The sequence below is a fragment of the Trichosurus vulpecula genome, chromosome 3 (assembly GCF_011100635.1).
Source record: "Trichosurus vulpecula isolate mTriVul1 chromosome 3, mTriVul1.pri, whole genome shotgun sequence".
NCBI classification, from domain to species: domain Eukaryota; kingdom Metazoa; phylum Chordata; class Mammalia; order Diprotodontia; family Phalangeridae; genus Trichosurus; species Trichosurus vulpecula.
In genome coordinates, this window is record NC_050575.1 from 4,904,741 (window position 1) to 4,929,547 (window position 24,807).

The following is a 24,807-nucleotide window of genomic DNA, read 5'->3' on the forward strand; positions in this document are numbered from 1 at the left end:
CTACCTTTCACTTGGATTGTAAACAATACAAAATTAGCCATAAGGTAAACACAGCAATGCCTTGTTATCTGGTCCCTTCCAGCACTAATTTTTATGAGCTAGGTATACCTCACAGTGATTGGGGAAGGCACAATTCCACTTAAGTGAATTTTCTGGATAACTGGTTTCTTATTTTAAGCATCCCAACTATGATTATTTTAACCATTTTTAGATGAAAATTCATAGTCCTAGAATGCATTATACTTCCCTGACTCCTTCAACAGAGATTTTTTAAAAATTAGAAGTATAATTCCATGATATAGGGAACTCCCAATGTGGAAACTTCTTTCCAGTGAAGAATCACACCTGCTTTGCAACATAAGAGTCTTCAAAAGCTGCCTGAGGCACTAAAAAGTTAAATAATTTTCCAGGGTTACTCAGAGGCAGGGTTTGAATTCAAGTCTTCCAAACTTGGTCAGCTTTCTACTCATTCCCCCAAGTTGCCTCTTTGGCACAAGCACCACAGGATTTACAAAAATTGCTTTTTTAAAAAATAGCCTGGGTTTTCTGGGCCCTATGGAGATATCCTCAAGGGCTCTGGAAATATTCAGTGCTCCTTGTGCCTCCCTGGAATGGTCACAGGCTCTGAGCTTTCTGAAAGCACATCTAAGCCTTTTTCCCCTTGGAAAGAGAACTGAATTTAGCACCAGAATACTTGAGTTTGAGCCCAGATTTGTAACCTGTTTGTCCTTGGACAAATCCCTTAATTTCTGTGTCCCAGTTACTACATCAGTAAAATGAGGGGACTGGAAGAGGTGACCTTTACGGTCTCTTCCAGCTCTAGATGGATGATCCCGTGATATTTGAACTACCTGCATCATAGGGCTGTTGGGAGGAAAGCACCTTGTAAAACATAACACACTGTTTAAGAGGAAGATAGTAACTTTCTGCTTGTAATTTAGCTTGGGTTGGGAATCCAGATAATAATGATGTTAACAGCATTGTGAACTCACATTGTAGAGTGCTTCAATCCCTAGTTAGGATTTTATAAAAATTAAGAGTAAGTAAACTCTGAATGAAGGTCAGAGAGGCTCTAATAAATAAAATGTATGAACTTTAGTGCACGTGTCTATTTTAGCCGTTCAGAGACTTTTCTTTTTGGTTTCCTGCCAAGGTCTAAGCTGAGTCTAGATAACAGAGAATTGATTTCCAGATAAATGAGATGTTTCTCTATTTGTTCTTCATGGCTACAAAAATACTGCAGAATGATGTCTGAGAAGCAGGTTAGGATTTTTTTCCATTAACATAGAATAATATGTATTTAAACATATATGTAGAATATCTGTCACGTGTATATAGCCTGCATCTCTTCCCTGTCAACACATACAAACATGTTATAAATATAGTCACATAATATTGTATAAAAAATTAACTTAGCTTTAGTTACACTGATGCTGGTTCATACAGACTAAGGTTTTGCCAGTTGGCTCTGACCACATTTCCAGTTAGTGCTACGTCCTTGGGAAGAATCCTGGAGATGGAGGGCAGACCGGAGTACAGAGCGATGAGCCTACTGCCTCCTGGTTTTTGGTGCTCGCTAAGTTGGTGGGGGCCCCTCATACCGCAGCATCAGCTTGAAGGAGCGGGCAAAGTTGTTGGAAAAGGCACAGCTCCACCTCTCTTGTCCCAGGGGCAGCAGCAACAGAAGCAACAGTAGAGACAACAAGAGCAGCTGGAGGGGTAGAGCCACACAGCACACCCGATGGAGGAAGGGGCACAGTCCTCCGGGACGACTCTGCAAAACAGAAGCAGGGGAAAGTGGCTTAGTGTCCGGGGAGGGAGGTTGAGACTGGCTTAAGGAATGGAAAGAACAGCCACGGAACGTAATCCAGTAGCCGCTCCTGACCATGCTCTCAACCAGAATATCGCCTCCCCAATGAATTCCTGATCCTGTCATTCGAGGCCCTCTGCAAGCTGCCCCTCACCCACCTTTTCAAGTTTATCTCACATAGCTGTCCTTCAAGGACTCTACGTTTTGACTAAACTGGACGGCTCTTTGCCTGCCTCTCCCTAGCTCCTCTCCAGTTTTTCCTTCACAGTCATTTTACGTATATGTGCCTTTGTACCCCAGAAGGTTGTAAACTCTTCAAGAATCTAGACTTTATTTTTTTTATCTTTGTATTCTCACTATTAGAAAGAAAGCCTTGCACATAGCATGCATTCATTCATTAAACCAACATTTACTAAATACATACCATGTACCAGACACTGTGCTAGAAACTGGGGACACAAAGAGAAAAATGAAACTCTACTTGTTAAATTCAATTAACATGCAGGGACCATTAACCTTCCTCCTACATTACCCTTACTATGGGACCTTGAGCAAATCACTTAAATGACTTCAAGCCTCAGTTTTCCTTTCTTTTGTTACATTTTTCTGTTTTTGCCTTGTAGTTATACCCCTCCCACAAGGCCCCAAGTGAGCTTCCCCTGATAACCAGGACAAAGCAATTGAGTGTGGCAGCTGTGTCTGATGGTCTGCAACCTGAGGCTATGAACACATGACCACCCTTGGCTCTTTGGGTTTACTCTTTCCTGATCTCAGGTAAATGAGTGTTCCAAGACTAAGTGCCCAGAAGATGCTCCTCATGACTTTGGATGATCCAGAGGCCTATTGGTGGGCAGGGCTGAATAGTGGCCAGTAATGACAGCACCCACCAGAGTGGCAGTGGCTGGTGGCAGGAGACGGATCTGTGAAGGGAGTGGAGAAATCCGCTAAGGACCAATAGACATAAGACAGCAGTCACTTGGGTGAACTTCCTATCCTCTTGTGGCAGACAGAAGTGCCATCTATGGCCTCTGAGCCCATAGGAGAGCTAAGGAAGACTTCATGAGAAAAGGACTTCCAGTATAATCGTTCTATACGTGCGCTTCATTATAGTCACAATCTGAGTATAAGGCTATTTTCCCCATAAAGATTGTATATTTGTAAGAGAATATACTTCTTAGGTTTGGGGGGAAATGTTTTGTACCAACTTTTCTTTCCATACCACATGAGTAAACAAACGCCTTTTCTAAAGGCTAATTGTGGTTACTGGCTGACTGTTGATGGGGAATGTACCAGTGTGGGATCAGGAGCAATAGTCTTAGAAGTATAGCTCCAAAGGACTAGACCAGTAAGACAGACAACTAGACATTTTCTCTGAGCTTTCTAAACTCTTAAGCCTCTCCAAAATAAGAACTGTGCACAAGAGATAAAGGAATTTTATCTATATCCATCATTTAAAACAGCGCTTCTTAAATTGTGAGCCACAACCCCTCATGGGGTCATGAAAAATTTGGCAACAGTGAAAGGTTTCTGAACATGCAATGGCCAAAAATTAATCCAAAATCAAACGCATAATGAACCCAGGGGGTTTCTGGCAGCACTTGCCCGTGTTGCATCGTGCAGCTTCACTGCAGCCTTGGTTCTGAACACAAAGCATGTGCACTTTGTACTGCGCATGCCTTTACGCCATGCAATGCCGAGGGATGCTACTGAAGCACGAAAAGAGGTGAGTAGAAAAAGTTTAAGAAGCCCTGGTCTAAGACACCAAGAACCTTAACGAGATAACAACCCGATTAAGAGCAGACAAGGCCAATACCTAATCTCTAATGCACTGTCTCGGTACCCCCTCCTTCGGAAGGCCTCAAGCTTTGACAGGGTGTTACAACCTGACCCGTGGGTTTGTAACAGAGCTCCAGTTTGCCCCTCCGTCTACCCTGCAATACGGAGAGGGGGAATCATGCCTGAGAAGACGGCGTGGCAACATGCTGTTCTGCAACAGTGCTGTGAGTAAAGGAACTGAGGGAACTGCGTTGGGATGCCAGCGTGTGCGTGGCTCCACCAGACCTCAAGGAAAGGGAACCAGCAACCACTTGAGCCTAGTTCTATTCCCCCATAAGTCAATTTGGGCAGACACTGAGGCTTGTAAAAGTGAATTTTCAAGCAAAGAAGGAGCGTAACATGACTTTGAGGTGTAACACCTCTGGACATTGCTATCGAAGGAAAAGGACTCAAAGTAAGCAATAGAGGAATATAGAGGGCAAAGAATGAAATTACCATACTTAATCATTGCCACTGCATTAATCATCACATCCTGTTTTTTTCAGTCTAAATATTGGTTTATAACCTTTCATTGCATAATCATCACAGGGTATAACTCTGTTCACCACACTGCTTAAAAGGTAAACAGAGCAGCAATGTACACACCAGTGGCACATGGATACACATTTCTTTCCTGAGCATTAGGAAGCACTGTCAGTATTCAATTTTGACATATATTCATGGGGCAGCTAGGTGGAGCAGTGAGTAGAGCACTGGCCCTGTAATCAGAAGGACCTGAGTTCAAATTCAGCTTCAGACACTTGACACCCTTACTAGCTGTGTGATCTTGGGCAAGTCACTTAACCCCAATTGCCCAGCCTTCCCTGATCCAAAAAAAAAATTAAAAAACAAAACATATATTCACGAGTATTCCATGCATCCTAATCTTGCACCAAAGACAGTTTAGTAATAAATGATTTTAAAGCAATGCCAGCACAAATTTTTTAAGCTTCACATAATGGTCACACCCCACTTTTTGCAAAAATTTGGCATAAAATCTGTGGCAATCATGTGGTAAAATATGATAACTAGTGTCTCAGGTGGAAGAAAACTCAATAAAAGTACTTGCGTACAAGGAGATAAACAACAAAGAAGATATTCATAACAGAAGTGAATAGGGTTTCCAGATCTCCTAAATTAGTCCATATACCTCTGAAAAAATAGTGCATGACAAAGGAAAATGAATATATACTGCATGAGGCAGAGAATTATTGTGGATTCTCAAGAGAGGGAGAAAATCACAGCAAGATGTTCCTAAATAATTTGAGAAAAAACTAAGAATTATGAAAGCAGAATATATGTCCTGTACAGCAGAAATAATTGGTAGGATAGAAAAAACTTAAATTCATGGTAGCGAAGAAACAAAGAAATCAAAGAGACAACAGAGAGAACAACAGATTGGGAATAGAAATGCATAGACATGGAAGACAATCTGTAGAAGAAGCAAAAAGCAATAACACTGAAAGAAAATACATATATATGTACATACATATATATCTACATATATATACATGTGTGTCTCTGTGTGTGTATCAGGCAAAACATTTTGATCTTGAAGACAGGATGCATAGAGAGAATTTAAAAATTATAGGTCTCCCAGATGAACACAAGTCAAAAACCCTAAACATAATTCAAGAAATGATACAAGAAAACATCCCAGAACTTCTGAACACAGAAAACAAAGTGCCAATAGAAAAAATGCAGATTGCCTCCAGTTTAAAAAAAAATCCTAAGCTGCAAATTCCAAGTGTCATAGCACTTAAATTTGAAAATACTAACTACAATTCACACGTTTTGCAAGTCATCAGGAGGAAGACCTTCAAATATAAAGGAAAAGAAATTTGAATAACAAAAAGTTCATAAGACCCTGGAGGAGAGAATAGGATAATATATTCTAAAAAGCAAAGAAACTAGCACTGGCCCTGGAGTCAGGAGGACCTGAGTTCAAATCCAGCCTCAGACACTTGACACTTAGTAGCTGTGTGACCCTGGGTAAGTCACTTAACCCAATTGCCTCACAAAAACAAACAAAAAAGATAGCTCTGGGGCAGCTAGGTGGCTCAGTGAGTAGAGCACCGGCTCTGGAGTAAGGAGGACCTGAGTTCAAATCCGATCTCAGACACTTGGCACATGTACTAGCTGTGTGACCTTGGGCAAGTCACTTAACCCCAATTACCCCGCAAAAAAAAAAGCAAAGCAACTGAAGGTGCAATCCAAGGTGACATATTCTGCAAACCTGAGCCTAATAATCCAAAACAAAAGATGGGCATGCAATAACAACGATGAGAATAAAAAACGTTAAGAGCAACGGTACAAAGAAAACCAGCCGGGGGCAGATTGGTATTATTATTATTTGCAAATTCACCGAACAGAAACACAATGAAGATAAACAAATACAGAAACCAAGAAAGGCACAGGTGAGGAAATAAATTGCCCCCCTAGGGAAAAACAACACAGCTCCTCCTCATGCTTACTCCTAGAACCCTGAGAAGACCAGTTAACTCTGTCCATTTTAGCTTTTGCCATCTTCTCTACGCCTTGTTTGATTATGAACTCATCCTCCATTCATGGTTGAGAAAGATACCTCCTCCCATGTTTACCTATTTTGTTAATGATATGACTCTCAAAAGATCTAATGTGTCCATTTGGAGCTTACTGTGGCATAGAGTGTGAAATGTTGGTGTAAACCTAATTTGCCCTGAACTACTTTCCAGTTTATACAGAAAGTTTTGTTAAATAGTGAGCCCTTATCCCAAGGGCTACTATGTGTGCTCCAATATATCCTACTGATCATCTTTCCTATTTTTAAACCAACACCAAAATAAATTTTCATGATTACTATTTTGTAATACAGTTTTAGATCTGGTACTGCTAGTTCCCCACCCTGCTCCAGTTCCTTCCCTTTTCCCCATTATTGTCCTTAAGATTCTTGATCTTTTGTTTTTCTTCTAATATGAACTGTGTAATTTTTTTCCAGTTGTAAAAGCAACCTTTAGCACTTTGACTGATATATAATAATAAGGATATAATAATAAGGGAGTATTGTCTTAGTTATTAGATTGGCACCACCCAACCATAAGCAATTATCATTTCTCCAATTATTTATGTTTGACTTTATTTCTGTAAAAGGGTGTTTTTAGTTCTAGTCATATAATTACTGAACCCATTTGTCTTGTTAGGTAGATTCCCAAATGTTTTACATATCTAGAGTGGAGTTTCTCTTTCTTTCTCTTTTCACTGGGTTTTGTTGGCAATATATGAAAAGGCTAATAATTATATTTTGCTGTTTTAGTAAAGTTATTAATTTTCAATGCACTTTTAGGTGAATCTCTAGGGTTCCCTAAATAGGCCATATCAACTGCAAAAAGCAATAATTTTGTTTCCTTTTCCCCATTTTTCTTCTCCCAATTGCCTTTTCTTGTCTTATGAATATAGTGAACATTTCTAGAACTACATAAAATGATAGTGGTGATAATGGCCACCTTTACTTTAACCCAATCTTTTGAAAATGCCTATGGTATTTCTTCATTAGAGATAATTCAACTTCTTGGTTAGACAGATACCACTTATATCAAGGAGGAGTCCATTTATTCCTATGCCTTTCATTTTTTTAATAGAAATTGCATTTTGTCAAAAGCTTTTTCTACATCTTGTGGCTTCCATTTTTTGTGACTAATATGGTTTATTATGTTTATACTTTTCTTAATAATAAACCAGCCCTACATTCCTGGTACAAATCAAACCTGTTCAGAGTACACAATAGTTTTAATGTGTTGTTATAACCTCTTGGCTGATATTTTGATTGTTTAATACCAATATTCTTTTGGAATATTGGTGTCTATTTCTTTTTTCAGATTTATCTCCCCTTCTTTACAAAAGATGTCTTGTTGGGTAGGAGAATTGAGAGTGATATATTCAAAAACGAAAGTGACAGAAACCAAAACATAATTAGTGCTATTAGATCTGTTATTTTGCTCGTATAGAGAACTCTCAGGTGAGGAAAATACCCTGTTCCACCATAAGGAGACACCTTCTCTGCAACTGCAGAGAAGTGCTTGCTTAGAGAATTTAAGTGACTTGCCCAGGGTCACATAGCCAGTAGGTATCAGAACAGGGAATCCAGGTTTGTTTAGCTTAAGTTCTCTCTCCACAATGCCATACTGTCTCTATCAAATCGAGTGCACAAACATTTATTAAGTGCCTACTATGTGCTAAATTCTAGAGATAAAAATAAAAGACAAAAAAAGATATTAATGCAACAGCTAGATGACCATCTGTTTAGGACGTTGCATGGGGGGTTACCTTCTATGGTTCATTGATTAGGGATCTGGACTACATATTCTGAATATGCACCCCACACTTTTCAGTTTAATCTTCATTATTAACATTTTTCTCCATTACTTTCTTAATTCTAGACAATCAACAAGACAATTAAGTCCAGCCCTGATTTGTAGCATTTGCCTATTTCTAAGGTATAAATGCTCATATAATATTTAACAATTGTCTCTGGCAAGCCAGTGTGAACTGGCTCCAGCACACCTCTAGTAAGAGACCATCTGGTCCCACCCTCATTTTACAGAGGAAGAAATAGACATAGAGACGTGACAGCCAAGGTCACATAGAGAGTTTGTGGCAGACAAGTTCTTCCAACTAAGATCTCTAGACTCCAGGACTCTTTCTACCATGCCATGATGCCATATTGAAATGAGGCAGAGGTAGGTTAAAGTACATCTAGATGAGGACAGCTAAGATGGAAAAGGATCTGCAAACCATATCACATAAACATTCATTGAAAGAACTGGGGAGGGTTAGCCTGTAGAAGAGAAAGCATAAGGAGAGCATAATATGGGTCTTCAGTTATCTGAAGGACTGCCATATGGAAGAAGGTTAGGTAGTCTCTGTTTGGCTCCAGAGGGAAGAAGCAGGAGCATGACAGCAGCTAGGGGAATGGGATTTATGGGAAGTCAGGTTTTGGTGCTTTATAACAGTCAGAGCTATCCGCCAAGGGAACATACTGCCTTGGTAGGTAGTGATTTCCCTGTCACTAGAGATATTAACACAACAGTTTGATGATCATCTGTCAAGGATTTTACATGGGGGATTCCCTTCTATGGTGGGTTGAGTAGAAGGTTGGATTACATGATCTGGACTACATTATCTAAGGACCCTGCCAGTTCTAGAATGTTATGATTGTACAAGTCCCTAAGTTGTTGCTGAGGAAAAATGGTTTAGCACTCAGTGGAAGAGCCCCTGGGATTGAGTGGGTGAGTAATGCATGGTTCTTATACACCTAATGAACACTAGACTGTCAGCTGACCTTACTTTGACCACAAATTCAGGAGGAGGAAAAAGTCTATTTTAGCAGCTGTATTATTATTGTCACATAAGAAAATATTTCCTGAGAGAACATCATAAATGGCTTCCCAGCAGCTGCCTGGATACTGCTTGTGTCTCTGACAAACATCTGCAGTGCACCCACTGCTTGGTTTATTTCAGTCCTGCCACTCTCTTAGACTGTCAGAATCTCTCCATTTGTTCTTTCCGATCAGAGCCCTGGTTTTGCCTGATTCCAATACTCCTGCTTTCTCCCAATGGGAGGAAAGGGGGTAGACACAATGCAACTTAAAACCTACAGTTAATGGCCTCCAAAAGGAAAGAAAAATTAGTAGATACATCATGTTTCTGTTTATATTTCCATTCCCAAAGCTAATGATCTGTTTGTTTAAGTGAAGAGTTCTGCCTTGACGACAACTCTCTAGTGAAAATGTATTTGCAGTTCACAAGTTGTGTGAAGTGATAGACTCACTCATCATGGAGTGGCCGAAGCCACTTTAGTTATTCATAGCTGAGTTTTTCCTTCAGAGTAAGAAAGGAAACTAGACAATAAATTTATATTGGACTATAGCTCTTACTTAAAAAAAATGTGCTGCAAGTGTGAGCTATATAAGTCATGTCCATTTTCTCCCATAAATCACCTATGAGACTGTGGGAGGTGGGGGAGGAGAGGGAAGAAGAGTTCCACTTAATGTACCAGGATCTTCATATAGATCTCTTGACACTGTAGATGCTAATAGGGCACAAGAGATGTCCAAAAATTATCTCCCAAGTCTTATGACCTAACAGACCTACTGCCTTTCCCAGTCACACATCTTTTTGATGATATCCTTTACACCATTTCTCATGAATGATTCTTTGTTGGGACTTTAACAGTCTAATTGCAAACCTCCCTCAATGAATCTCCAATCACACTGTACCTGGACTCATTGCTCGATTGTTAGCATAATCCAACCCCCATTATTCCTCCCCTTCCCATGAGTCTGAACCTTCAGCTGTTGACCATCCCCAAATGCTTACTCCTTTATGCCCATTCACGCCAATCCTATCCCCCCAATTTCCCACTCCAGATAAGCCTGCTTCCTTTACTGTGCCCTCTGGAATATTTGCCACATAATTAATAAATTTCTTTTCATCCAAAACTGCTTCCTTTCTTCCTTCCATTTCCTGACAGTCACTGAAATTTGGCTCCTTCCTGATGACACTACTTACCTTTCCAGTACTGGTTATGCATTTTCTTATATCTCCACCTCCGCTTCAGTGAAGATTTGCTCCCCACTGCCACCTCTAGACTCTCCTTCTACTACTATCATTCAGCAATCACTCCCCTTGGAGGTTCGCTCTATCTAAATTTATCAACCAGTTAACAGAGTGTCCCTAAAGTCTGGACACGTAGGAAATCTCATTAACATCTCATTAATTGTTTCACCGAAGACTCTGTTGTTCGGCGACTTCTTTTTCTGAGATATGCCAAAGGAGAAGGTGTGCTCAATGAATATCACAGATGCAACACTCTTGAATGAACGCATAAAGAGTGAATGTGCTAAAACTGATGGCAATGTGGAGTTATTGTACCGAGTTCACGTGAATCTTGCAAAGCACATCAACCTTTGCATCACAAATGATGGAAATCCTATTGAAGATGTTATTTGCTAATATTCCGATTAAATAAAATGTGGTTGAAAATTTCATTCATTTCATTTCTTGAAAATGTGCATTTTTGCCTATGTGTCCAGACTTTAGGAACACCCTGGAAAACCTGGTGGTTGTTTTCTGTTGATCTCTGTCCCCCCAGGATGTTCTCTTTTCTTCTTCCCTTCTCTAGATTTTCATGACACTGCTCCTTCCTAGCTCTCCTGTCTCTCTGACTTCTTTTCATTCTACTTTGATGGTTCTTTTTTGCTGCTGGATCTACTAAGCATGAGTTTCCCCAAAGGCTCTGCCCAGGGGTGTCTTCTCTTCCTTCTATATTATCTCCCTTAGTGATCTCATTAGTTTCCATATTATCATGTATACGTAGATAATTTCACATCAATATATCCAGCCATACCCTATCTCCTCAGTTCCAGTCTTGAATCACCAACTGCCTTTTGGACATCTGAAACTAGATAGCCTGCAGGCATCTCAAACTCAACATGTCTGAAACAGAATGAATTATTTTTTGCCCAAACCTCTTCAGAACTTTCCTATTACTGTTCAGGGCACTACCATCTTCCCAGTCAACCAAGCTCACAACCTATGTATCATCCTTTTCACCTTCATTCACCCCATATATTCAATCCATTGTCAAATCTTATTTTTACTTTCAAAACATCTCTCATATGTATCACCTTCTCTCTACTCACATAGCCACTACCCTCGTTTAGAGCCTCATCACTTCTTCCCTGGATGACCGCAACCTTCTAGCTATTTTGCTGGACCCCAATCATCTTCCTACTCTAATTCATCCCCCACTTAGCTGCAAAAGTAATCTTCTTAAAGCATATCACCCAATAAATCCAACGTTTCTCCATTTCCTCCATGATCAAATATAAAGTCTTCCCTTTGACTTTGGCTCTTCATGACCTGACTTCTTCTACCTTTCTAGTCCTCAGATACTTTGCTTTCTTTCACATCCATTATAATACAACTACACTTACCCATTTCTGTTCTCCCATGATACTCCCTCTGTTATCTCATCACTGGCTATTCCTGATTTCTGGAATGGACTTCCTCCTTGCCTCCCTGGCCTTTTGACTTTTTAGCTCAAATGCTAAAGCCTTTACCAGCCCCCTCAGCTACTAGTTTTATGTACCTTGTTATTTACATGTCTCCTCCATTGAAATAGGAGCTCCTTGAGGGCAAAGACTAATTCTTTTTTTTACTTTCTTTGTATCTTTAGCACTTAGCACAGTGCCCTTAAATATTTATTGACTGATTAATATGCTATAGTTACTCACACCCACCATGTGCCTCTTTTTTGGGTGACCTTCATCTTTAATTCTTCAAAGGGTGGTATCCCATGATTCATAGTCCTAAAGCAACACTGGAAGAATATTGGTGCTAAATAGATAGGCCTTTGTTTAGGAAGAAGTTTAAGGTCACTGAAAGAACTGTACGATTTCTAAAAGGCTATTCAGTTCACTTTCCTTCTATTCAATCCTGACCCAATTTATTATCTATTCAGGATGTCTGTCCAAATTACCCTCATGACACAGCTCGAGTGCTACCTTCTGTAGCAAGTCTTTCCTAATCACCTCAGCAAATCGTGCTGTTGTTCCCAAATTACCTTGTTTTATATTGTTTATGTTCTGTCATATTTACGTATAAACAACTAGGTTGCCCAGTGGATATTGCACTGGACCTCGAGTCAGGGAGACTGGAGATCAAATCTGGCTTCAGACACTTGCTGGCTGTGTGATCCGAGGCAGGTCGCTTAACCTGCCTAACTCAGTTTCTTCATCTATAGAATTTAGATAATAGCACCTCCCTCTCAGAGTTGTTGTGAGGACAAAATGAAAGAATATTGGCAAATACTTTGCAAACTTCTTATTATTGTGATTTCTTCTTCTTATTAATGCACATGTCATTACCTCCAGTAGGCATATGAGGGTAGGAACTGCTTCATTTTTGCACTATGCTTGAATAGCGCCTACCACGTAGTACCTGGTCTGACAAATGTTTGGTGCGTGATTGATTCATGTACACATCGATGGACTTTGTTCTATTTATAATCTACACCTGGTATCTCTCTTCTTTACCCTCTTGCGCCAGGCAACCATAGAGTCCTATACCAAGTATGCAAATAAATGTCTGTTGAATTGAAAAGAATTGAGAGACGAGTTGGTCTAATGGAAATGCCTAGAGTCCTAGATACTTCTGTCCAATTTTAGGCAAGTTATTTTCCTTCTTTGAGCTTCATCCCCTTCTTGTCTAACATTGGCCCGAGGTGATCCTTGGAGTCTGTGGCAGCTCTAAATCCTCTGATCCTATGAATTGGTTGAGCAATCCAGGATTCGGCTGAGATGGAGATTATGCTGTTTCTCAGGGCTTGGGCAGACCCAGGGAATGCTGGGATTAGGTTACTCACATGAGCTCACTTGGGGTGTGTGAATGCAACCTGTCACCTCTTCCATGCCAAAATCACTACAGTGCAGTAGGAAAAAGGAAGGCTGCCTGCACTATCAAAGCCAGCTGTTCCAAAGTGGATGGAAACGTGAGTCAAAACGAGACTTTGGAAGAAATGATATTTGCTTAACTAGAAAAAGACCCCAAGTCAGTTCACATTAAATTTATCCTTTCCCTTACATCCCACGTAGCGGTAGCTGCAACCGATGATACAACTTAAAGTGACTTTGAGAAAGAAAAACAAAAGGAGAGGATGACAAAGCTTTGCTCATTTCTGAATAGGTGAAATGTTGGGAAGGGAATCTTATAACAACCACGATAGTAACAACAACGTTGTCGCCACCACCAATAATAATAAATAGCCAACATTTCTATAGCACTTTACTATGTACCTGGTCCCATGCGGAGTAGTTTACAGCTATTACCTCATTTGATTCTTACAGCAACCCTGTGAAGTATTACCCCTATTTTCCAGATGGGGAAACCAAGGCAAACAGAGGTTCCCACTGCTAGGAAGTGCCTGAGGCTGAATTTGAACTCACCTCTTCCTGACTCCAGGCTCAGGGCTCTATCCACCCTTGCAAGTCACTTATACTCACCTTCTCTGAACCCTAGTTCGCTCAAGCAGCTAGGTAGCACAGTAGAGTACTGCAGCCTGTAATCTGTAAGACCTGAGTTCAAATCCAGCCTCAGACACTTACTAGCTGTGTGACCCTGGGCAAGTCATTGAATCTCCGTCTGCCTCAGTTTCCTCATCTGTAAATTGAGGATAATAATAGCACCTACCTCCTGGGGTTGTTATGAGGATAATGATTATAAAGTGCTTAGCACAGTACCGGGTACACAGTAAGCACCACGTAAATGTTAACGATTATTATTATTCGAAAATGAAGACGTTGAGCTCCATGGTCTCTGGAAGGCACTTCTAGCTCTCAATCTGTGATCCCAGCATCCCAATCTTTCAGCATATCCTTATATTGAACGTATTCAGGGTCATTTCCTGTCCTGGCTGCCTGCCACTGGAAGCTCTTCAACTTACTAATATCTTTCCAAAATTGTGGTACCCAGAATTAAATACAATAGTCCAGAGGTAGTTGGACTGGAGAAGAGGACAAGAGAACCGCCTCCTCCTTATTCTTGGAAGCTACACCTCTCTTAATTTAGCCCAACCTCTCATTAACATTTTTGGCTATCATCCCACGTCCCACTGTTAACTCTTGGAGCTTGTGGTCCGCTAAAACCGCAAGATCTTTTTTTCAGAACACTTGTTTTTTAATCAAGCCTCTCCCATCTTGTACTTGTGATGTTGATTCTTTGTGTCTTAATGTATGATTTTATGTCTATCCCTATTAAATACAATCTTAGTAGATTTAGTCCAGTGTACTAGGCTGTCAGGATCTTTTCGGATTTAGATTTCAATTTAGATAGCACGTCAGCTATCCTGCCTAACTTCATGCCATCTCCGAGTTTATTGTTTATGACGTTGGCTGACATTTTTTAACTTTAGTTTGTAATTTTAGTACCTCAAAGCTTGTGAATTCTTATTAGCTACTTACCTAAAAAGTGGGCTCTACTTAGTACTAGATGGCGAGAGGTGCCAGAGCCCCACTCTAGCAATCGGATTTGTAGCGTACATTTGCTTAGCTGGGATCCAGATTATGATTATGCGCGTCCTTCATTTTGTTACAGATTGGACTAGAAAAGGGATCTCTCCATATGTTTTGCAAACAGTTTTGGATTGTCATTCTTTTTTTACTTTTTGCCCTCTTTGGCCACAATGAACAAACCAATTTTAAGAAATCTTTGTTTGGAGAAAATATATTTAGTTTCCAGCTCTTGATAATTATATACTATAGTTTTTAGGATCATAAAACCATAGATTTAGAAGTCATTTAGTCAAACCCCCCTTTTTTACAGATGGAGAAACTGAGGCTAAGAGAAAGTCTATGACTTGCCCACAGTCATAGGGCTAGTTTAAGTGTCAAAGATGTGATTTAAACCCAGGTCTTCCTGACTCCAAGTCCAACAATCTATTCATTACCATGAGCCCTTTTAAGCTCTGCGAGACCTTAAAGATCATTGTACCCCCACATTATATAGTCAAGGAAGCTAAATTCCTTTCTAGTTTTGGCCCACAGGGATTTTGAGACCCTTGGATTATTGAGCAAGGCAATGAAAAACATGCTGGTTAAGCACCTGCCTCCTTGCCCTCAGAGCCAACTAAGTTAGTCAAGAAATGTAGGTGTGTTCAAGTTTCTTTCATCATTTCAATTCCCAAAGTAAGTGCCTTTACTTTAGATTACTACTGAGTCACACAAAGTAAAAATACAGTACTATCTATTTGCAACAGGTTTGAGGAGTATTATCTAATTATTCAGGGTATATTACCACATAACCATTAAATGATTGTGGGAAGGAACAAGAGTTGCATTTCCACGGTGCTCAGTCTCTTGGGGATATTGCCCCACCTACCAAAACCCCACTCAGAACTACGCAAAAAAGTCATCGAATGAATGAAATATTGACTGACCTTGTCCAAGGAGTTGGTACAAAGGCATGACTGCTATCTTCAAAAAGCTTACATTCTTACACACACACACACACACACACACACACACACAAACTCACTCACTCACTTTTTAAGGAGAGGAGATTATTGGAAAGATGGAAGAGTGAGAGGTTTCTTAGCTCCCCTGCCACACACACACACGTCTAACTATACAAGGAAAATGCCTCAAATGAAGAAAACTCAGCAATAATGAGAAAAGAGTTAAAGAATGCACCACAAAGTGATGTACAGAGAGAAGATGAAGACAAAATCACCAGCCTATCCCTTTGTCCATTCCTACTGCTGCCCTCCTCCACCCTTCGCTCACGTGTTGGTAGGACTGGCTCAAATCCGAAATACCATTTTCCAATAACCCAGGCAGAAGAAAATTGCCCAGAAATATTGAAAGCAGTTGGCAAAGTGTAGATTGAAAGAACTCAAGAACACGAACAGAAAAGAGCCTTCAGCTAAATCACCGAGAAATATTGTAGTAAATTTGTAGAGCTATAGAGGAAAAATACAGGATATTCCAAAAGTTGTACTGCAGCTTTAAATTTTAGTAGCTTAAAGCTAATTAAGTTTTAATTGCTTAAAACTTGACTAAGACTTTTGGGACACCCTATATTGTAGGCGGTGAGGGAAAAACTCTTCAAATTCCAAGGAGGATTAGTCAGAATAGCATAAGATTACTATATTTTTAAATAATCAAAGGAAAAACTGTATATGATATTCTGGAGAGAGTGAATGTTCACCACGGGTGGTGCAAGGGAGATTGGCTGGAATCCTAAAGTAAAAGAGATCATCCAATTTCATTATGCAGATGAAGAAGCTAAGCTGAGCTGAAACATCCCAGAAAATAACAGAATTTTCAGGAAAAGGACTTCACAACATCTCTCAACATCTCTCTCCATCTCTCTCTCTCTCTCTCTCTCTCTCTCTCTCTCTCTCTCTCTCTCTCTCTCTCTATCCCCTTTATTCCACTAACACATTCACCATACTAGGTTGAGCCCTCATCACTTCTCCCCTAGGTATCTTAATGGCCTTTGGGTCCAGTGGTAAGATACAGATCAGGATAACTGGAAATGGCAGTTTTGTGGCAGATGAAAAGGCAAGGTGGTACTCGAGGTTGGACAGGAAAGCCAGGAAACCAAATGGAAAGGCCATGAGGACCTCATGAAGTGATGGCAGGGCAGATGGTCTCCCACTAATGACTGTTGGGAAGAGAGCGGTGAGTTCAAGGGTCCAAGTGGGGTGGAACTCGGGATTACCTCCAGCAGAATTAGGGAAAGAAAGGGTGAAGCATCCCTGGTAGTAAGTAGCTATTCCAGCATGGCAATTGGGGCCTACTGGCAGGCTAAGGTAGAAGAGGGGAAGGTGAACAGCAGGTGATGATTTTTTTAGCCCAAGCAACTGGCATTTACTACCTGTTATTTAATCTCCCTGAGCCTTCATTTCCTCAACTGTAAACTCAGAGGGTTGGACTCAACGACCTCTGAGGTCCCTTCTAGTTCTGCCTCTCTGATCCTGTGATTCCATTATTCCTTTGGTCAGTCATAAAGCCTGACCATCAACAAAGGGGCCGAGATCTGAACCAGTAGGAGAACGCAGAAAAACGAAACCAAAAACTTTGGAAGTAAAGTGGTTTATGTTTCTATCATGCATCATAGTCACAAAGCTCTTAAAAACTATCATTTCATCTGAGCCCACAACAACCCGGTGAGGCTGGTGACAGTGACTGAGATCACCCACACATGATAGACACTCAATAAATGCCTGTTAACTTAATGAAACTTTCAAGATCTTACGTTAAATAAAGGAAATTATAAATATAGGGATAGGCAGTGGGCCTGTGATTTCATGGGTATAAGGAACTCCCAGGTGAAGAAACTCCCTCTCCCAATGTAGGTCAGAACCCTCCCTCCAATTTATAATAACTATAACTAGTATTCATATAGGACTTGGAGGTTTGCAAAGCACTTTGCATGCGCTCTCTCACTCGATCCTCATAACAATTTTGTGAGAGAAGTGCTATTACTGTCTCCCATTTCACCGGTGAGGAAACTAAGACTGTGAGAGTTTCAATGACTTGGTCAGAGTCACTCAGAGGCTAAGTGTTTGAGGGAGACTTCGAGTTTGGGGCTTTCTGATTCCAAGGCCAATGTTCTATCCATGACACTTAGAAAGTAGCCTAGATTACTGAGGAATTCAATGTCTTGCCCAGGGTGTCAGAATCAAGAGGCAGAGGTAAGACTTGAACCCAGATCTTTCTGGCTTCAAGGTCCGTTTTCAGTCCTCTGGCCTATCCTACCTGAAGAATATAAACATATAATACTGAAAGGAAATGCTTGTTTTATTCCATAAATTAAAAAGAAAATTTAAGTGCTTGCAGGTCCCACTGGCCTGGAAAGTCTTTGAATATAGAACCAGTCATGGAGTCTTTGCCTGTTCCCTGAAGGCCGGCATGGCGAAGTTGGAAGAAGCTGCATATGGGGTAATAAAAATTTCAGCTCCTGAAAACTATCATGAAGGTGTAGAGGAGATGCAGTCTGTGTTAGTGGAGAGAGCAGCCAGACCACGAGAATCACAGGTCTTTGAAGTGTTGAAGATGAAACCGAATTATGAACAATGTGGCCCTCAGTCACTGGCACTATCTGACCTCTTGTTCCTCTCCATATGTTCCCTGAAGTTATGCCCCAAAGTTGTAACTAGAAGCCCCTGCTCTCAGGAGCCTTATAATAATATAATTCAATGTGGTGATGTGCAGACTTATGCCAGGCACTGTGCTAAGTGATAAGGCCACGATGACAAAATAAAACAAAATAGAAAAGCTCCTTCAAGGAGCTTATAGTTTGCTGGGAAGAGGGAAATACACACACACAAGTAAATACAGAATATATGCAGAGTATTTCTAGGTGAAGGGTAGTTTGTGAACAATAGAACTGGAGTTCCAGAAGGCACAATGGGAAAGTAGGGCATGAAAGAAAAAAAAAATTTGGTGAGGCAACTGGAGTTAAGTGACTTGCCCAGGGTCACACAGCTAATAAGTGCCCAGTGTCTGAGATCAGATTTGAACTCAGGGCCTCTTGACTCTAGGGACAATGCTCTATCCACTGCATCACCTAGCTGCCCCTGAAAAAAAAATGTTTTTAAAGCATTTAACAGATGCCAAGCAAGCACTTGGGATACAAAGAAACAGCAAGACAGTACCTGCTTTTAAGAAGCTCCAAATCAAATTGGGGGAGGCAACGCACGAAAGAATGCTCTCCTACAGGGCAGATGAAAAGGCCAGGAAGTCCAGAGATCTTTAGGCTACATTTAGTAGGTCGGATGACAGTGCCAGGTATAGAATCAGGGCAGATGGTAAAACTTGGTGATCTTCCATCCCGCCTGGCTGCGTGAGCAGTCAAGCAGCCCAGATGGTCTCCGGCTACCTCAGCTGGGGAAGGCGAAGGAAGGTAAGGCAAGAGGAGGGCTGAAGCTGGTGTGGATGGACACGAGGGGTGGGCCGAGCCCAGGCAGCCTCCAAATCAGAAACCCTGAGATCCCAAGTGGAACCACCGGGCAACAAACAGCAACCCCCATTGACAGAGTGTGTTCCTGTCTCCACAGCTCTTCCTGTTCTCCACTGTTCCTGACTGCCTCTCATAAAACCACAGATCACAGCACACAGCCCTGGGCTTCGCTCTGGTCTCCTACAATGCTCCATGTATAACAGGGGACCCTGAACTTGTGATCTGTGAATTTTCATGTTCCCTTGCCCAGAACCGGGCCTCCGCATCACTTACTGGCCATTTCAAAACCATGCAGACATCCTCCTTATCCTCGGACTCTTCCTTTCTTCCCAAAGGACTGACTTTACTGCTTGTATTTTCATTTCTAGTCCTTTTCACAGTACATGACACATACAAAATAATAAAAGTTAACATTTAAACAGTGCTTACTATGTGCCCGGCCCCGCGCTAAGGGCTTTACCATGATTACCTGGAATATAGTTACTAGCATTACCGCCATTTGAAAGGTGAGGAAACGGAGGCAAACAGGGGTTAAATGGCTTTCCCAGGATCATATTTCAGCTTAGGTCTTCACGGCTCCATGCCAGGCCCTCTATCCACTGTGCCACCTAGTTTCTAAGTGCTTAAGCGGTGTTTTTCATTCATTAGCTGCGTGGACTAGACTTAAACACCATAATGATCGTTACAAATTAAATGTGCATCTTGAGTACTGTGAATTCTGTTTCTGAGGGTAAATGAATTAATCTGATCCACTCAGGGCCCAATCGTGACTTTGAAATGTGATGAAATCACATCAACGTGCTTTTTTGGGGCTTCTACTGATCACACTGATGAACCTGAATGTTTAATAGATTCTACTGATTTTGTTTATGTAAACGATAAAATTGAATTCATTGAGATATCAAGAGAGTGCGATAAGTTAGGGCCATGGTGGGAACAGATAACTGGCTGCTCATTAAAAACTCAGCTTTTCAGTGCACACACAAAACACACGTATATGTATGTATATATGTTTGTGTACATATATACAGATACACACAGGTACGTACATATATGTGTGTGCATGTTGGCAAGAATGAATGCAACCTTTGAAGATAGCATCTAATTTGCTGCCACCCAGTAAACAAACATACACAAACTACCCTGTACAAACACACACCAAACTATATACACTACGCAAATGTAAACCTCACAAACATACACAAACCACCCTGTACAAACACAAACCAAACTACACACACCAGGAAAATGTAAACCTTATGAACATATACAACAGAATAGTCTGGAAACAGAACATTTTTCCCTATCATTATCTTTGCATTGAATGAGAGCGTGAGTCCCTGTGGAAAACCGCCAGGATCCCTAAACTGCCTGGGAGCTGGCGAGGGTTTCTTTAATTAGCGTACAATAGCTCAAAACAGCCTTTACTCTACTTTCTCCACATCTACCCCAGCCTGGCCCTAACAGGCCAATGGGGGTCAGAGAATGAGGAGATTACAGTTTTCTTTAAAAAAAAGAAAGAACAGCCCTTGACAAAATGAGGAGGGAGGGTGCTTATGAAGGTCACAATTACTAGATGATAGCCTTAGAGCTGGAAGGGCCCTCAGAGGCTATCTGATCCATTCTCCCATTTTATAGATGAGGACAATGAGGCCGTAGGAGGAGACACAAGGAAGTTAAGTGACTTTCCCAAAGTGGCACATGTAGTAATACCAAAAGGCAAGGCTTGCATCTAGGTTCTCTGTCTTTATAGTACATATTCTTTCTCCTATACCATGCAGATCTAGGACTTCAAAGACTATTTAGTTTAATCCCATAATTTTACAGAAGAGGAACCTGATGACCAGAAAGGTTACCTGATTTGTCCGAGATCACATAGGTAGGAAGTGACAAAGGCTGGATTTGAGCTTAGGTTGTCTGGCACCAAATCCATGCTCTTTCCACTGAACAACACCTCCTGGTAACCAAGAAAAAAATCAAGGCATGGTAGTATGGGAGCCTGACCTGGACTTCAGGAGGTGAGTGGTTGGATTAGATGATCTCTAATATGATCCTGATATGATGTTCCATGATTCTAATATGACACGAGCCTGATCCCCTTGTAACTCCTGTCCTTTCATTCACTTGCTTTGTCTTGCTTCCATCATCTGCCCACCCTGTCTTTCCTGCCCTTTCCCAGTCTTGACCTTAGGCAAATCACTTCTCTAGACTTGCATCAACTATAAAACGGGCTCAGCTGCCGTATAATGACAAACCACTGATCTCTTCAGGAAGATTTGAAAGCCACCCTACACAGCAAGTCTTGTATTGCTCTTGGGTTTTAAAGGAATGCCATTGGATGTTGATTCTCATGTGCATTCACACAGGGTTTAAGAGACTCGATCCCTTTGGGACATAACTAGAAAGAGTGCAAGCAGAGTTTGGTCCTCAAGTTAGTAGGACAACCTTGGACAAATCCCTTAACCTATTTGAGCCTCACTTTATTCATATGTAAAATATGGATAACGATATCTCATAGGGTTTTTGCGAATATCAAATGAGATGATGAATGCACAGCTCTCTATATAAATGTGAATTATTATTATTAAAGCTTGTAGGTTTGGTTTTTAGGATAAAACTGGACTAATGTGGATGATAGGGATGGTCCCTTGGTCACCCCTTCAGATTCAGAGATAGCCCTGAAGGTGGAGTCAAGGCATAGGTTGGAATAGGGGCTTAGACAATTGCTAACTCTGGGATTCTTTTTTTAAAAAAAAATTATTTATTTTTAGTTTTCAACATTCACTTCCATAAAGATTTTGAGTTTTAAATTTTCTTCCCCGCCCTACCCTCCCCTCTCCCCAAGAGGATGTGCAATCTGATATAGATTATACATATACATTCATATTGAACATAATTGCACATTAGTCATGTTGCAAAAGAAGAATTAGAACCAATGGGAGAAACCATGAGAAAGAAGAAACAGCAAAAAGTTTGGAATTCTTAATCCCATCTGTGACATTACCTTTGCGACCGTGAGTAAAGTCACTTAACTTCCCTCAGTTTCCTCCTCTGTAAACTGAGGAGCTTAACCTAAATGACCTGTGAGGTCTTAGCTCCAAATGTGTCATTTCTCACTGGGCCTCAGCTCCCCCACCTGTAAAATGGACGTAATTGCTCTATCACTTACCACACACAGGGTTATTTTAAGGAAAGTAGTTTGTAAGCACTATGGAAAGGTGACCTATAAATGTACGACCTGGGTATCTTTGTGTTAGACCAGTTCAGTAAGAGTGCCCGCAAATGATGATTTGTGAATTAGCTGGAGACCTGCTGGAGCAACCGGTCACTTGGTAAGAAAGAATTTTAGAACAGGCAACTTTAGAGCAGCCTGTATGATCTCAGGGAACTGAGTACATCTCACCAACTGAAGAATTCCCTCAAAATCTTAATCTGTGAATGAAAAGTGTAACAGACAGAGCCCCCTCCCCAAATAGAGATGAGTTTGCTGCAAGAGAGAGGGGAGTAGCTCTCCAGATTATTCCAATTTTAGATTACTTAGCTGAGCTAGGTAATGACTCGATTCTCACAACCATACAACCTTAGAGATGGAAACAATCTTTAAATGTGTCTAGAAGCACATACATCTCTCAGTATGGAAGCTGGAAGATACCAGAAATGCCTTCATGAATATCCATACAATATTTAAGCTGGAAAGGTCTTCAGAGATCAGTTAGCTCAACTTAGATAAGATGTCTGGAATTCTTTTGTATATGCTGTCTCTCCTAATTAGAAGCTGAGCTCCTTGAAAGCAGGAAATCTTTTTTTTTTTTCTATTTGTATCCCTAGTACTTGGCACAGAGTAAACACTTAATAGATGCTTCTTCATTCATTTTCATTCATTCTTTTGCCAGAGAAATGAAGTGACTTTCTTAAACTTACACAGTGAATAAGAGCATGAAGAGAAACAGGGCTAGAACCCAGGTGCCTGGACCACTAGTCCAATGCTTCCAGAATTATATAATACCTAAGAACTGACAGGGAACTCAGAAGGCCTCTAGTTCAAGTAGTATTGTAGGAAATATTATAATATCCCTTATGCATGGTCAGTCAATCTCTGGAGACCTCCAGTGAAAGGAAGTCAGGTCATTACACTTTTTGTGGTTCTACCTCTTAGAAAGTCTGTCTTATGTCAAGTTTAAAATCTACCTCTCTGTAACTTCTCCCTGTTGGTCTTAGTTCTGTTTTCTGGGGCCAAATGGAATAAATTGAATCCCTTTTCCACACAATAGTCCTTCAAGAAGATGGCTGCCTTGTTGTCCTTAAATCTCTGCTTTTAGTGGTCCCTGCTAAGTATTCATAAACCATCTCTTTAATATTGTATTCTAGAATTTTACCAAGAATCAAAGTTAAACTCGTTGATTTGTTGCTTATAGACACCACTCCCTCTCTTTTTTTGGAAAATCAGGACACTGGCCCTTCTAGGTTCCTGTGACTTCACTTTCATTTGCCATGATCTTTAGTAGATGACTGATAATAGAGAAGTAATCACATCTTAGGTTCCATCTCTTTCACAATTCTAGGAATTCACTGATTCCTATAACAAGTTTAGTTAACGTATAGACTTTCTTCCTTAGTTTTATAGAAAAAAATATTCCTTTGGAAAAATGCCAATCTTGTCTTCATTGAACAAAGAAAAAAAAGACAAAATCAAATTTAAAAAAAGTAAATAAATGGACAAGTTTACAGAATTCAGTTTTGCAGATCCAAACAACCTAGAAGAGATGGATTGGCCTACATAGGAGCCCTGGTCCCTGTCTAAGTGTTTAGCCATACCGTCCCGCCTGAGTCAGGAGTCTGAAAAGGCCTGTCTTGGGACATAACAACACAAAAGTGTCAGCAGGTAATATATAAAAGACCAGATGTTTGGAGAAAGAAGCTGAGACATGTAGTTAGCATCATGGCATCCCCTGTAGCTTGTCTCCTGATCTAGCACTGACCTCACAGGCCTAAATCTTTGCTCTTTCAACTTATTCCTTACTTCTCTCTTAGGTTCTTAGGTTGTGGTATGCTGAAGAAATCTTGGCACCTACCCAGCTTGGCCTTTGGTTTAAGCTTGTTTGGATCCTGACTTAGGCTTCACTCTTCTTCCTCAGGAAGGGATTACTCCTCCCTATGCCCTAGTTTTTGCCCTAACTGCTGGCGCAGGTCACTGCCACACTGCCCCTGCCACAACTCTTTTTCCTTTCTTCAGCCCTCATGGGAAAAACTTGTCCCTTCTGGATCTGCCCTTAGGGGGTCTACCTTATTATATTTATTAAATAGATCACATTTATGTAGTACTTCCATCATAATACTTAGGTGAAGTATAAATATTATGGTTCCCATTTTACAAATGAGGAAACTGAGTCTTAGAGAGATAAAATAAGATGACCCAAGTCACAGAGCTAGTGAGTGGTTCGGTTGGGATGAGAACCTAGAATCTTCTGGCTGTAATCAAGTTCAATGCTTTTTCCTCTTTAATAAGCATCCTCTCAACTCCCTCTTGTGGCTGTGAGGGGCAGAATAAACTGTTACCTTGTTTTTTAAGTACTTCTGTTAAGGAATAGACCATTAGAATGACAGTATACATATGGCCCACCCTCCATGCACTCCCATGAATGTACATTGTAGTAAGAGAGTCATGAGTAATCAGGCTGATG

At 40.7% G+C, this 24,807-nt stretch overlaps 1 protein-coding gene across 2 annotated transcripts in view; it reads right to left on the minus strand.

Moving 5' to 3' along the window:
- Nucleotides 1-1,076: 1,076 nt before the first annotated feature.
- The window catches only part of SYNE3 (spectrin repeat containing nuclear envelope family member 3), a 182,492-nt gene continuing 158,761 nt past the window's right edge, over nucleotides 1,077-24,807 (minus strand). For both annotated transcript variants that reach the window (XM_036749666.1, XM_036749668.1), the window contains one exon: nucleotides 1,077-1,774. In XM_036749666.1, coding sequence (XP_036605561.1) covers nucleotides 1,577-1,774 — 198 coding nt within the window. In that variant the 3' untranslated portion in view covers nucleotides 1,077-1,576. The remainder of the gene's footprint in view (nucleotides 1,775-24,807) is intronic.